This window comes from Mauremys reevesii, linkage group 5, assembly GCF_016161935.1.
Source record: "Mauremys reevesii isolate NIE-2019 linkage group 5, ASM1616193v1, whole genome shotgun sequence".
NCBI lineage: Eukaryota > Metazoa > Chordata > Testudines > Geoemydidae > Mauremys > Mauremys reevesii.
This window is the reverse complement of record NC_052627.1, coordinates 94,196,989-94,212,409: the sequence shown is the minus strand read 5'-3', so window position 1 is coordinate 94,212,409 and position 15,421 is coordinate 94,196,989. Positions and strand designations below refer to the sequence as shown.

Genomic DNA, 15,421 nt, shown 5'->3' with positions numbered 1-15,421 from the left:
CCAGCTCCCCGAGAAAGGAGCAACTAGCGCAGTGCCCACAGCAGATCTTGACCAAACTTGGTATTTTGCCACTTCTACATGTGAAAAGGTGGGTGCTGCTCCGCCTGGTCCATGTAAAAGAGGGCATCTCCTGTTCCAAATGTACACTTCTGGTCATCTGGGGGGATGCTCAGCATCCCCACGCTGACCTGCTCTGCAGCTGTTGCAGAATCACTCCATGTCTCTCTACCCCTTAAAGAGGTACTCACCTTCATAGAGTCATAGACTTTAAGGTCAGAAGGGACCATTATGATTGTCTAGTCTGAACTCCTACACAACGCAGGCCACAGAATCTCACCCACCCACTCCCACAACAAACCCCTAACCTATGGTCTGAGCCACTGAAGTCCTCAAATCATGGTTTAAAGACTTCAAGGTGCAGAGAATCCTCCAGCAAGTGACCCGTGCCCTACGCTGCAGAGGAAGGCGAAAAACCTCCAGGGCCTCTGCCAATCTGCCCCGGAGGAAAATTCCTGCCCAACCCCAAATATGGCGATCAGCTAAACCCTGAGCACGTGGGCAAGACTCACCAGCCAGACACCCAGGAAAGAATTCTCTGTAGTAACTCAGATCCCATCCCATCTAACATCCCATCACAGGTCATTGGGCATATTTACCGCTAATAGTCAAAGTCAATTAATTGCCAAAATTAGGCTATCCCATCATCCCATCCCCTCCATAAACTTATCATGCTTAGTCTTGAAGCTAGATATGTCTTTTTCCCCCACTGCTTCCCAGGGAAGGCTGTTCCAGAACTTCAATCCTCTGATGGTTAGAAACCTTCGTCTAATTTCAAGTCTAAACTTCCTGATGGCTAGTTTATATTCATTTGTTCTTGTGTCCACATTGGTACTGAGATTAAATAATTCCTCTCCCTCCCTGGTATTTTTCCCTCTGATATATTTAGAGAGAGCAATCATATCTCCCCATAGCTTTCTTTTGGTTAAGCTAAACAAGCCGAGCTCTTTGAGTCTCCTTTTATAAGACAGGTTTTCCATTCCTCGGATCATCCTAGTAGTCCTTCTCTGTACCTGTTCCAGTTTGAATTCACTCTTCTTAACCATGGGAGACCAGAACTGCACACAGTATTCCAGATGAGGTCTCACCAGTGCCTTGTATAACGGTACTAACACCTCCTTATCTCTACTAGAAATATCTTGCCTGATGCACCCCAAGACCGCATTAGCTTTTTTCATGGCCATATCACATTGGTGGCTCATAGTCATCCTGTAATCAACCAAAACTCCGAGGTCCTTCTCCTCCTTTATTACTCCCAACTGATGAGTCCCCAGCTTATAACAAAAATTCTTGTTATTAATCCCTAAATGCATGACCTTGCACTTTTCACTATTAAATTTCATCCTATTACTATTACTCCGGTTTACAAGGTCATCCAGATCTTCCTGTATGATATCCTTCTCTTATTGGCAATACCTCCCAGATTTGTGTCATCCGCAAACTTTATTAGCGCATTCCCACTTTTTGTGCCAAGGTCAGTAATAAAAAGATTAAATAAGATTGGTCCCAAAACTGATCCCTGAAGAATTCCACTAGTAACCTCCTTCCAGCCTGACAGTTCACCTTTCAATATGACCCGTTGTAGTCTCCCCTTTAACCAGTTCCTTATCCACCTTTCAATTTTCATATTGATCCCTATCTTTTCCAATTTAACTGATAATTCCCCATGTGGAACTATATCAAATGCCTTATTGAAATCGAGGTAAACTAGATGCACTAAGTTTCCTTTGTCTAAAAAATGTTACCGTCTCAAAAAAGGAGATCAGGTTGGTTTGGCAGGATCTACCTTTTATAAAACCGTGTTGTATTTTGTCCCAATTACCATTGACCTCAATGTCCTTAACTACTTTCTCCTTCAAATTTTTTTTCCAAGACGTTGCGTACTACAGATGTCAAACTAACAGGCCTGTAGTTACCTGGATCACGTTTTTTCCCCTTTCTTAAAAATAGGAACTATGTTAGCAGTTCTCCAGTCATACAGTACAACTCCTGAGTTTACAGATTCATTAAAAATCCTTGCTAATGGTCTTGCAATTTCATGTGCCAGTTCCTTTAATATTCTTGGATGAAGATTATCTGGGCCCCCCATTTAGTCCCATTAAGTTGTTCAACTTTGGCTTCTACCTCAGATGTGGTTATATCTACCTCCATATCCTCATTCCCATTTGTCATCCTGCCTGTCATAGGTCTCACCCCCACTTGGAGCTGTTGGGTTCCAATGTGGGGACCTGCCTTGGTTTCCCTCTAAACTAAAATCCTAGTTTAGATCTGGTTCTCGCTGCCACCGGTCAGGTTAAAGTGTCTGACACACTGCCTGTCCCCCAAGCTTCCCCTGGGGAACCCAGATTCAAACCCCTTGAATCTCACCAGAGAGAGAGAAACAGCCAGTTCCCCTCCCCCCTTCCCTCTCTCCAGCCTGCTCTGGAGAGATTACCCCGAGTCCAATCCTTGATTCAACACAAAGAGGGACTCCCCTCCCCCTCCCCTTCCCTTGAATCTTCACAAGAGAAGGAATTAACCAAGTCCTTAATAGAAAAGAATTTATTAAAGAATAAAAAGAAAGTAACTTGTCTCTGTAATCCAAGATAGAACAATACAGGGTCTAAATTTATCAATCTCTGGAGAGAATTCCCCCCTCCCCCTTTCTTTCTCAGTGAAAGCAAAGTAACAGCAAACAGGAATAAAGAATTTCCTTTAGCAAACACACAATTGCAAATATAGAAAGCAACTCAAAAGACTAATCCGCTTTTCTAATTAATACTCACTATTAAATAGTAGAAACTACTCCAGGAGAACTTGGAGACATGACTGACCTCTCTTAGATCCAAAGAGAGCTCTCAGAGCCAAACAAAGAAACACAGACAAAGGCTTCCCTCCACAGAGATTTGAAATTATCCTGTTTCTTGATTGGTCCTCTGGTCAGGTGGTCATTAGGTACTGCATGTTAACCCTTTACAGGTAAAAGAGACCTTAACCCTTAACTATCTGTTTATGACACTGCCATTATCCCTAAGCTCCTCATTAGCCTCATTAAAGACTGAGGCAAAGTACTTGTTTAGATATTGGGGCATGCCTAGATCATCCTTAACCTCCACTCCATCCTCAGTGTTTAGCGGTCCCACTTCTTTCTTTGTTTTCTTCTTATTCATATGGCTATAGAACCTTTTACTATTGGTTTTAATTCCCTTTGCAAGGACCAACTCTACATGGCTTTTGTCCTTTCTCACTTTATCCCTACATGTTCTGACCTCAATAAGGTAGCTTTCCTTGTTGATCCCCTCCCATCTTCCACTCCTTGTAGACTTTCTTTTTCTTAATCACCTCCCTGAGATGCTTGCTCATCCAGCTTGGTCTACAACTCCTGCCTATGAATTTTCCCCCCCTTTTTGGGATGCAGGCTTCTGATAGTTTCTGAAACTTTTACAAATTAATTCCAGGCCTCCTACACTCTTAGATACACAAGTTCTTCAGTCCAATCCACTTCCCTAACTAATTTCCTTAATTTTTTTAAGTTAGCCCTTTTGAAATCAAAAACCCTAGTCACAGATCTATTTTTGTTTATCCTTCCATTTAGTTTGAACTGAATTAGCTCATGATCGCTCGAACCAAGGTTGTCCCCTACAACTATTTCTTCTATGAAGTCTTAACTACTCACCAAAACCAAATCTAAAATGGCATCCCCTCTTGTTGGTTCAGCAACTACTTGGTGAAGGAATCCATCAGTTATTGCATCCAGGAAAATCTGAGCCCTATTATTATTACTAGCACTTGTCCTCCAGTCTATATCTGGGAAGTTAAAGTCTCCTATGATCACACAATTCCCATTAGTATTTACTTCATTAAAAACATTAAAGAGGTCTCTATCCATATCCAAATCAGATCCGGGTGGTCTATATCACACCCAAAGCACTATCCCAGGGGAGGCTCTAGTAGCTTTCTTCCCCAATGTGATTTTTGCCCAGACAGACTCTATCTTATCCATTCCATCACTTCTTATTTCTTTACAGCCTACCTCATCATTGATATACAATGCCACTCCACCATGTTTCTGTTATCCCTATATATCTGGTTTCACTTCCTGCACCAGTAACTCTAATTCCTCCATTTTATTACCTAGGCTCCTCGCATTGGTGTACAAACATATTAATTTTTGCTGTTTGGCTTCGCTCACATTCTTTACCCGATTAGGCACAGTCATTCTATCACCAGTATCATCTATTACACTGAGATCTACATTACCCTTCCTCCTTATGTCCATTCTCCTACCCACGGCTGTATCCTTACTTTGTTTTCTTCCCTCTCAATATTAAAATCCAGCGTGGCGATTACCTGGACATCTCCCAACCATCTCTCCCAAATTCCTAGTTTGAAGCTCTCTTAATCAGTTGTGCCAGCCTCCATCCTAGAAGTCTATTTTCCTCCCTACTCAGGTAAAGTCCATCCCGAGAGAACAGTCCTCTGTCCATGAATGCCTCCCAGTGGCCATACATCCCAAAGCCCTCCTTTTAGCACACTGCCTGAGCCATCTGTTGATCATCATAGTCTTGTCACACCTTTGTTGCCCTTCTCTAGGAACAGGCAGAATCCCACTGAAGATCACCTGAGCCTCGGTTTCCTTGAGTGTCTTCCCCAGTCTGGCATAGTCTCCCTTGATATGTTCCAGCAAGAATCTAGCCGTATCATTTGTTCCCACATGAAGGACAATCAGTGGATTCTTTCCCACTCCCATTAGAATCCTCTTCAGCCTCAGGTCCACAACCCGTATCTTAGCACCCGGCAGACAGCACACCCTTCTGTTCTCTGGATCAGCTCTGGTTACAGGCCTGTCTATTCTTCTCAGTAAGGAGTCCCCAATTATGTAGACCTGCCTCTTCCTGGTGATGGTGCAATTCTCCTGTCTATTCCCTGTTCCCTCTGGCTGCAAGTCCTCTTGATTTCTATTCTCCCTTGCAATCCTTTGCAACCCATCCTGTATTCTCCTGGGGCTCATATTTGGTGTTGTTATCTCCATTGACTCTTCCCCTCTTCCTACAGAACTAGCTACTTTTCTCTTCTTCTTTGCCCTCCCACCTTCAGTGACCACCTGCTGTGCCGCTTCTTCATTTTCCAACTCAGCAAATCTGTTCCTGAGCTCTATTTCTCCTTCACTAGCCTGTCTTTTCCTCTGCCTGGTTCTCTTAGTCACATGCTTCCACTGTCCACTTTCCACTTACAAGTACACCTCTACCCTGATATAATGTGACCTGATATAACATGAATTCAGATATAACGTGGTAAAGCAGTGCTCCAGGGGGGCGGGGCTGCGCACTTGAGCGGATCAAAGCAAGTTCAATATAATGCAGTTTCACCTATAACGCGGTACGATTTTTTGGCTCCCGAGGACAGCATTATATCGGGTTAGAGGTGTAGTCACTGAATTCTCTGCTCCCATGCCTGATCAGTACAAACAACTGAAAAGACAGATTGAAGCCTAGTAGTTGTCCTGGCTAGAGACATTAAGTGATGGATTTTTCTTTCTATTAATTCACAGTATTGACATTAGCTATTAACATTGGCAAAAGGTGTTTTACCTGGCAAAAGTTGTGTATATGGGAATTAATCTAAAGATCATCCTGTCTCATGTACAGCTTCATTATGTATTTTTTAAAAATTACATATTATAACTAAAAATAAATATATAGTGTATTTCAAAGTTAGTTTTAAATATTAAACAAAAATACCTGTCGTTGTTAAACAAAATATATATATAAACAATAAATTTTCAAATTAAGACTTGAGAACTGCACATTTCTAGTACAAATCAGCAACTAATTTTCTCTGGACTAAGAAATATAATAAATAGAGCTCTGCGTGGAAACAAAATTTGTATCCGCATCTGATCTGCGATCAGCAAACATGGTCCGCGATATCAAATGGATATCCGCAGATTTGCAGGGCTCTAAATATAAAATTTGGATCCGCATCCATCCACGAATCTGGTCCACAGATATCCGCATCCACTGATATAAAGTGGCTATCAGCAGATTTGTAGGGCTCTATACGTAGAACTAATGTACCTATTAAGTTAAAATTTTCAAATTTTTATGCTTAAAGTTAGGCATCTACATATATGTTCTGATTTTGATGAGGAGCAACCGCAAGTGCCAAAGAACCTGGAGTGCTTCACTTTGCAACTGTAACATTTTTAGCATATTTTATGAAAAATCGTAGATAAGACTGTTTAATTTTTTCATTATAATTTTTCTTTCTGAACTTTTTTCAAAGCTCCTGAATCTTTCACTCTGTTCTTTTTGTTATATTTTCTTCTAAATAGAATACAAATCCAATTAAGTTTACGGAAATGTTACAAAGTAAAATTATAAGATTAAAAATCCCCAACAGCTGCACTATTTGTGACAAGCTCCATCAAAAAGAAACAGGTTTTGCTTTTTTTAAAAAAGCAGAAATTACGGCAAATTTTCAAACCTAGAGGGTCAAATCTTAGGCATCTAATTTAAGTGGTCTGATTTTTGCAGCTGATGACCATCTGCAGTTCTTAATAAATAAGGATTTTTATTTAAAAATGTAATACCACTCAACATTTTATTAAAATAGTATTAATTTGTATCTTATGTATGTAAGAAAAATAACCCAAACAAACTGGCCGTGCTTTGGAATGGACAAACTTGTTTTTCCTAATTTTGAACCCACACAAACATTGTGAATTCAGAAGTTTGAAGCAAATATAAGCATCACTGGGTTTCTATTTCATTTAAGGGGAAAATGTGATGAAAGGTACAGAAAGAGAAACAATGAAAAACAAAGAGAGGTTGTGGAAAAAGGAGAACGGGGAGAGACAGAAATTCTAATTCAAAAATTCTCTCTACAATAATCCATACAAGAATTATGTTAAAAGAATGCTTGGGTTGCAAAGCTAAGCACTGTAAAGTCATGAAATGCCAAATTTAAAGTTGCACATGAAAGTGCAAATATCCCTAACAATATGTGTATATATTATCATTAGAGCTCAGTAGGAAACATTTCCCATCCTGCAAAAGTTGTTGAGATTTTTGAAATTCTCCTGTTCTCCATCAGGATGAAACTGAGAGCTTCTGGAATTTTTCATGAAAAACAAGAGAGAGAGAGATAAGATATGTCTACATTTCAAGCTGGGGGTATAATTTCCAGCTCGAGTAGACATACCCACGCTAGATCTGAGCTAGCATGCTAAAAATAGAAATCCTGCATGCACACGTAGTGGTGGTTGGAAGGGCTAGCCACCCCAAGTACATATGTAGTATCTTGGATGGGTATGTACTTGACATGGCTACTACAACTACACTCTGTTTTTAGCACACTAGCTTGATCACAGCAAGTGTGGGTATATCTCAAGTTGGAACTTATACCTCCAGTTCGAAGTGTAAATGTACCTCAAAGAGGCAGACCCCCGAAAAGTCCACAGCTTGGAAGATAGGTAGTCTCTTGGGGCACAGACCACTATACCTCAAATCCTCACTATGCCTGATTTGGAGCAGATAGGGAAATAATAATTTGTTACACAGAGATAATTTTAATAGGAAAAGTGCAATAGTAATACCCCAATATAAATGAAAAATATATTTTTTTCATAACAAAATCAAATGAAATCCAATTTAAAACAAAGTAAGCCATTCATTATTAATAAGAAATATTTACCTTGAGTAATAATTTTGAAATTATTTTTAAATTCCCTTAGAAAATCATGCAATATCGTTGAACACTTAAGAAAAACTTTAAAAATAAAGAGTTTGAAAAAGTAATATTGGATATACTGTACCATTACCTCAATAATATAAAGGACTATATTCTTGTAGAAACAGTACAAGATGCATTTAGCTATTCTGCTGTAGTTCCAAGCACCATGAACCAACAACAAGTTCGTCAGATATCTGAACTGCAAACAATGAAAAAATATGTTTAAAAACATGTACATTGGTCAGTATTAAACGATATAAAAGTATTCTGTTTTAATATGTTTGACAGCATAATGATTTACCTGTGCTATGGAGTAATCCGAAGAATTAGCTGCCTGTAGCCCTTCATTTCCACTAATACCAACGCCAACATGTGCAGTCTGTATCATACTAACATCATTTGCTCCATCACCAATAGCCAGTGTTACTACTTTAACCTGTTTTTTTACCATTTCTACTACTTCAGATTTCTGAAGAGGAGACACCCTTTGAAAAAAAAAAAAGAACAAACCCTGAACATGGAAATTCTGAATGCACATTATGTTAAAATAATTTTTGTTCTGCTAAAGGGCAATAAAATAGATTAAATACAGTATCTGTCATTGAAATTGTCTTTTTACCTCCCTCAAAGACACATTCACAGGATTTTTCAGCAAGGCTAGAGTAGGATTGGGTTTCCCATACATATGCCAAACATCACTAAAATACCTGTTATAAAATGCAGAAATCTGCATTAATACAGCATTAAGGCTGTATAATTAAAATATTAAAAAGTCAGAAAATGTAAAAGGGAAAGTCCCAACAGCAGTGTTAACTTTCCATTGTATATTTTATATTCGTTTTAGATATGTTTTATATTTTATTTATATATTTTAATGTGTTTATTTTACAAATAGTAATATAATAAAATCACACATTAAAATAGAAAAACAGGAATAGACAAATAGTAAAAGTGGGCAACATTGCTGAGCTAACAGATGTTGGAATCTTAATTTTACAAAAAAGTCAAGGAATGAAAATTTTAACTATGCAACTATACTGTTTTACTCTTTATTGCACTGCTTTTGCAATTGCTGGCCTCCTCCCACAGAACAAATTTTTGTACTGAGCCAGGAGTCCCACTGTTTTTTGCTGAGCTTTATAATGGGGGCCTTCCAGGAGAGCATGACATTTATCCACTCTTCTCTTCTGGCTGACATACTCGCTATGAGGAAAGATGTCTTCTGACATAGGAGAGGCAAGGAGCTGGTGTCCATTGGCTCAAACAGAGGGCCCATGAAAGCAGTGAACACAATGCTATAGTGATGAATCCTTCATTGGAGAACGACAAACAACACCTTTTAAAAAAAACTAGAAAATCTTCCCTAAGTGGAGGGTAAATTGCTGAGATTGCCGCAAAATGGACTCCCAGGAAACTCAGAAAAAGACATGACAATCTGAGAGATACCAGGTACTCTAAATTGTCCTGAATCCTAGTTTCTGAGGAAGGTATACTATGGAGCGTAGACCACACTGAAAATTGCTTCCAGTTAGCTAAATAAGCAGATCTAACGGGTTGCTTTCTGCTATTAAGAACATCCTTTGAACTGCCACTGAGAAGTCTTTCTCTGCCTGATCTAGCTACTCAACCACCATACTGTACGGTACCAACTGTTCAGGACTGTATGCAATAACCAGAAGGTTTGGAAGAGGAGGCTGAGGCCCTGGAGGCTAAATCAAGAGGCTGTGAACATCTGAGAACCTGCATTGTCTCAACAATGCTGGAGCTATAAGAATGATCTTGGCATGGTCTCGCGACTAGAATATCCCAATCTCAGAGTGATTAGGACCCATTTGTCCATTGTTATAGATTCCCAGGCAGTGAGGAAATGGGATAATCCTCCCCACAGAATGGTCGGGGGGACAAGGTGGTAGGAAGATCACCAATGACTGTACTGCTGTCATTGAAAGAGAATGCAAATGGGCTGCTTTCCATGGCTGACTTCGTGATTTTGTGTTTCTTTTTTGAGAATATGGTTGCCTTGATGGGTGGAAAGGCTGCCTATAATACTATACTATACTATAATTGAAGTTGTTAAGATATGTATTGGCACCTTCTGGGGGCTGGAGTATAGACCCTAATGAGCATTGTTAGAGTCTTTAAAATAATGTAAGATCTCATCGCTTATATCCTAAAACAAGTAACAACCATCAGAAGGAAAGTCTTTAATAGTTTGTTGAATGTCTGTAGCTATGCCCGAGTTCTGTACCCAGGAAGCTCGCCTCATTGTTATTGCAGAGGCCATCAAGCATTAGGAACATCACAACAGCCCTTCTTGGCTTGGAATCTATGAAACCATTAATTCAGCAGATTCGACTGGTGTTTTAGCCAGTCCAGGAAAGCCTTAAATTCCTCTCTTGCCTCCTCTCTGGTAGCTTTTCAGTTATTTTGGATATTGCATCCCAGTTTACAAAGTCCTATTTAACTATCACTGCTTGCTGATTTGCTACATTCATCTGTAGAGAGAATGTGGAATAATTATTTTCTCCGAAACAAGCCAAGCCTCTTGGTCTCTTTTTCTTTATTTAAATCTCCTTTGATGCAATCCCTCCTTAGTGGCTGTCAACACTAAGCAGCTTGGGGCAGGATAGGAATTAAAACCCTCAAAGCCTTGCATAGGGACAAAATAGCGTTTATCCATGTGCTTAGCTGTAGAGGCTAGAAAGGCTGGTATATGCCATAAGGTCTTTGCCAGTTCTAGAAGAGCTACACTAATAGGGAGGGGCAAAAGCCTAGAAAATGTCTAAAAGCTTGTGTTTTGTTGTACAAGCTTAGCTTGTATACCCAAAGATACAGCCATTCTTCTCAGAAGCTCCTGATGAGACTTAAAATCAAGTGTCTGGGATCATTAAGTAATGGGTGAGGAGGAACACGGGTTCAGATGAATCATCTTGCAATAAAATTGGTTCCTAAGGCAATGGTTCCTCCTGCAGCATGGGCTGCTCTGGGGAAGAGTATCTTTTCGTACTTCCAACACAAGTGGATCTGGAAGGTTTGTCACCGTGCACTCAGATGACCCCCTAGTCTGGGGTGATGATCATGACCTTGGGGAATAGGAGACACACCAGACACACAATGGCCATTGAAGGAAAGTGTAAAGCATAGGGAGTCAGTAAGAACTGGGCCACAGTGATCTGTCCCTGCTGTAGGATCAGTCCCATTCTAGAGATCAATGCTCCCCTTCTGGAGGCAATCTGGAAAATTTGCTAGACCATCTGTGTCAAGAGAGGGACAGCAAACAACTAGGAGAATGAACCAGGCTGTGAGTGGTCAGTAAGCATTGGGGAGTGCAACACCTATTGGGGCTACTAGGCAGCCTGATAACCTCTTTACAATGGGTGAAAGATCTAATATCAGTACCAAGGCATGTATGGTAGTTGGTATCATAAAGGTTTCACGAGACATTGATGGCACAGCATCCTGAGATGGTTCTGGGAAAGAACTTGTAGTCGGTATGGTAGTAGAAACTGGAGTTGTTACCCAAGCCAATTATTGTCCCAGTACCACATTCAGTGCTGATGTAGTGCCCAAGAATGAATGGCATCTGAAAACTGTACTGGTGCCAACACAGTGTGCACCAGTACCAAAGATGGTACTGGAGAAGGAGCTGAGCCCTTATTATACTTCTTAGCTGATACTGGCATCAGTACCACTAACATTCTCTACATCAGAGCTGAGGAGATTGAAGACTCCCATACTGAAGGAGGTGCCAATAAAGCAATGGATTCATGAATCACAGGAGAGTCTGGGACAAAGAGGCAAGGCAAATCCTTTCCTGATTCATAAGCTCGTGGAGTTGTCAGTACCAGAAATGTTGCTGCTGTAACAGTGTTCACTGGTACTGGGCTAAATGGTCATCCTGCAGACAGTACCAGAGTCAAGGGTACTGTACTCACATCCTCCTACTGCAGTACTGGGGAGAGGTGGGCTGACGGTCCAGCTCTATCTGGGGTACCTGCTGAATCCTGCTGGTGTCCTGAGTTGTTTTTCAAAGAAGTTTTCTTCGACTTTAAGTCACCTTGGTTTGTCTTGTGTGTCATTTTCAGGGAGGCCCTGGAGAACACCGACCTGTCTTTCTCCAGCAGTCTGTCTGAGACAACCGCAGCTACATTTTCAGTCTGTGCACAGGAAGCAGGGTGATCGCTAGATGGGCCCAGAGCCAAACAAGTCTCATCGCCTGCATCATGAGGTGGTGTTTGTGTAGGTCTCCTGAAATCTGCATTCTTTTTCTGAATGAGTGGCAGATATTGGACCTCTCTTTAATGTACCCTTCACCGAGGTACAAAAGGCAGCGAGGCATGCAGGTCACTATTTGGAAAAGACACTTTGTACAACAGGCAGTGCTTAAAGCCTCTTGAGTGCTGCATACCAAAGATGTTTAGCACTGAAAACTAACTACTGTATTAAAACACACTTTAAAATATAAATGAAAACTTAACTAACAGGTGCTAACTGTTTACAGATAAGGAAAAAATTTAATTAGCTGTCTCCAGAGACAAAAAACTGTGAGGTAAATCACATGGGGAGCTCTGACTCAGGCCATGGGCAGTGAGAAGAAACCAAGGTGGGTTGGGCAGCATCACCCTCAGATAGCTTTGGGGGGAGCCACAAAGAAATACAGGGTGCATGGACTGCTGCAAAAGGTACTGCTTCAGAAAACTCACCAGCTTCAATATGGTGAGCATGCGCACATCTGAGTGGAATACATGTGTGAACCTTTTCTTTCTTAGAGTGCCTCTGTGTATTCCTACTCATGGGCGGCTGGTGAGAAGTATGGCCCAGGTGGAACATGGGCTGAGTTTTCAAGTGAATAAAGACTGTAGCACCATTTCAGAAATCTAGCACTGAAGTGAAATGCTAAGTTTAAACAACTGCATCTCCTTATATAATACCAGGCATCAAAAGTTCAGTACCATGATGGGGCTCCTGCAACCTTACAGGACACAGTTTACTGAAGTTTCTGGAAGCTCAAGGCCCAGGGGTTCCGTTCCCATTAGGATGGCAATGTTGAGAGGCTCTCCAAAAAGAATTATTCTTATTTATACGGGAAAAATGGTATCTTTATGGCTGTTAATGAGATTTTGGGAAGGACAGATCCCCTCTCTTTCAACAAAAATTTAGTAAATCAGGTAAAATTGGTGAATTAGGGCAGCGGAGGCACAATGTTATTTATATTAGTTAATTTACAAGAGTAAAAGGTGGTGTTTAATGATAGTTTAAAAAAAAGGAACCAGCTACTAAAAGTGAAATAAAGTTTTTATGATTACATGCATTAGCCAAGTTCTTTGCCAACACAAACTGCTGGTATTAATAAAATGTTCCCTCCGCTCAACTGGAAGCATGCCTCACAGCCAAGTCTAGAGAGTCTGCTTGTCCTGCCATGGAAAAGATTGATATAGAAGGTTAAAACAGGCTCCTTTTTACAGGAGTATGACAGATGATTCATAGTCTAGTTTCACAGAGGAAAATTCTTCCTTGCTGTCTCAGCATAGATACTTTCTTCTTGTATTATTCCCTTTTTTCTCTTTCAAGCCCTCTCAGAAAAATATGAAGAAACCGGATAAAATTCTCTACATAAAAGAACCAAACTTTTTAATATAAATCAGAATGTAATTAAAAATAACTGAAAAAATAATTAAAATAAAATAATAACCCCCTGCACGTTGCTCACTCTTTATTTTCAGGGATTTTAGACATATTTTACATTTTGCTCTTGATCCCAACTGATATCTCTAGCCCTCCAGTCCCAGTAATCTAAATTCGTATTATTTGGTGGATACCACCAAATGATCTCTTCTGTTACTCTGGTGATTCACATAATGTCTAGCATTCCTAACAAAATGCCCATGCGAATCACAGAATGAGTATTTTATACTTTTTTTTACCCCTCATCTCCTGGAGTTCCTTCTCTTGGGTGTAATAATCCTAATAAAGCTGCAGATACTACTCAAACATGTATGCTCATATTCAGGGCCGGCTCCAGCTTTTTTGCTGCCCCAAGCAGTGAAGAAAAAAAAAGAGAGAGAAAAAAGAAAAGATTGAGCTGCTGCCGAAGTGCCGCCGAAGAGGAAGAGAGGGACTGAAGGATCCACCGCCGAATTGCCGCCGCAGACCCGGATGTGCCACCCCAATAACCGACGGAGTGCCACCCCTTTCTATTGGCCACCCCAGGCACCTGGTTCCTTTGATGGTGCCTGGAGCTGGCCCTGCTCATATTACTTCCAATCTTTGTATTCCTGGATTTAAGACCATTAGGAAAATATTATGGACATACCTTTTTCTGATTAAAAAAGGATTCAGGGATGAAAATATACAAACTTCCATTTTATTCCTGGTGAATCTCAGGATCATTTATAGTAATAACCCTTATCCTTTTTCCAGATACATGATGTTAAATACTTAATCAGAAAGCAAGAAGATCAATTGATCTTAGATGACTTAAATGTATTAATTAAACTCAAACACTGAAACTGGTAACACTTGACACTTTTTTTATTGTTATAGGATGTTGGTAGCTGCCAACAAATATGCCTTTGATCTATGGGTAACTACAGACTCAGTGGAGGTGACGGGAGTACCAGACACCTTTCATTAAGCTTAAAGAAGGGAACAATTAAATACTTTTTTATTGATAGCTGATATAATGGAATCTACCACCCAAGTCACGGACCAGCAAGTCCAGGCTGGAGGAGAAACTGAACCGCAGGGGCCATTGGGTTTCCATGGCACCGATAGCAAACACAGGGACTGGCTGAATTGCATCTCTGTGCATAAGAATCAGGAAATAACCTGGAAAGCCAGGAGAAAGCCCAAGAAGCACTGGTAGTATGGCCCTTGGAGGAAGCCAAGAGAGAAAGCTGTTCTTATCTCCAGATTGATGCTTTGATGCTTCTTTGATCTTGACCAAGACCCCTTGTTATGTCCTTGATCAAGAGAATGAGCTCTGATTGTGAAGAAAAGGTCTTAACAAAACGTGTATTTCCTTTGCACTTTTTGTTGGGTATGAGTCCAGGCTTATAGGAAAAGTCTTAGAAGCTATCTCATGTGCATCTTTGTCTACAAAGTGATCTCTACACAAGGCATAGGAGCTGGAGTTAAAGGTAGATAGATAATCTGTAGGAACTTTACACTTCTCAAGCACTAAGGGGGTTGGAAAACCGCCCCCGAATTTAGAGTGGCCGAAGTGGTTCCCACCCCCCCACACTCGATCAGGAGACACACAGATTAAGCGCTGACCAGGTGTTTACCACTGGAACACGCAATGCATAGAGCACCAATCGGGGGAGGGGGCGAAGTAGTTGGATTGAGGTTGCACATGCGCATAATAGAATGATTTATGTAACCATTATAATAAAAGGACGTGGAAAACCCCCGCTTGGGGCGCTCCACTGGAACAGACTGACGGACTTGGCTTTATTTATTGCAACATCTGGTGACCCCGACGTGATTCCCCCTGCTCACCGGCTGGAATAGCCCTTGGTGCACCGAATCTCGCTGAAAAAGCTTCATTCCGTGAGTATGGGGGGGAAACAGTCAGCTCAGCAGAAAGTTCATGCGAAAGAGCTGCAGGCTATCATGCAACAGGCTGGCAGGCCAGTCTCCCTGAGTCAGT

General features: G+C 40.8%; 1 protein-coding gene across 7 annotated transcripts in view; it reads right to left on the bottom strand.

Annotated features, from left to right (window-relative positions):
• Positions 1-15,421, bottom strand: part of ATP8A1 (ATPase phospholipid transporting 8A1) — a 233,578-nt gene that overhangs the window by 58,355 nt on the left and 159,802 nt on the right. For all 7 annotated transcript variants that reach the window (XR_005599008.1, XM_039539925.1, XM_039539927.1 and 4 more), the window contains 2 exons: positions 8,072-8,255; positions 7,859-7,969 (listed from right to left, as the gene is read on the bottom strand). Coding sequence is in view for 6 of the 7 variants with exons in the window: in XM_039539925.1 (XP_039395859.1) it covers positions 7,859-7,969; positions 8,072-8,255 (295 nt within the window). In the remaining variant the exon portion in view is untranslated. The remainder of the gene's footprint in view (positions 1-7,858; positions 7,970-8,071; positions 8,256-15,421) is intronic.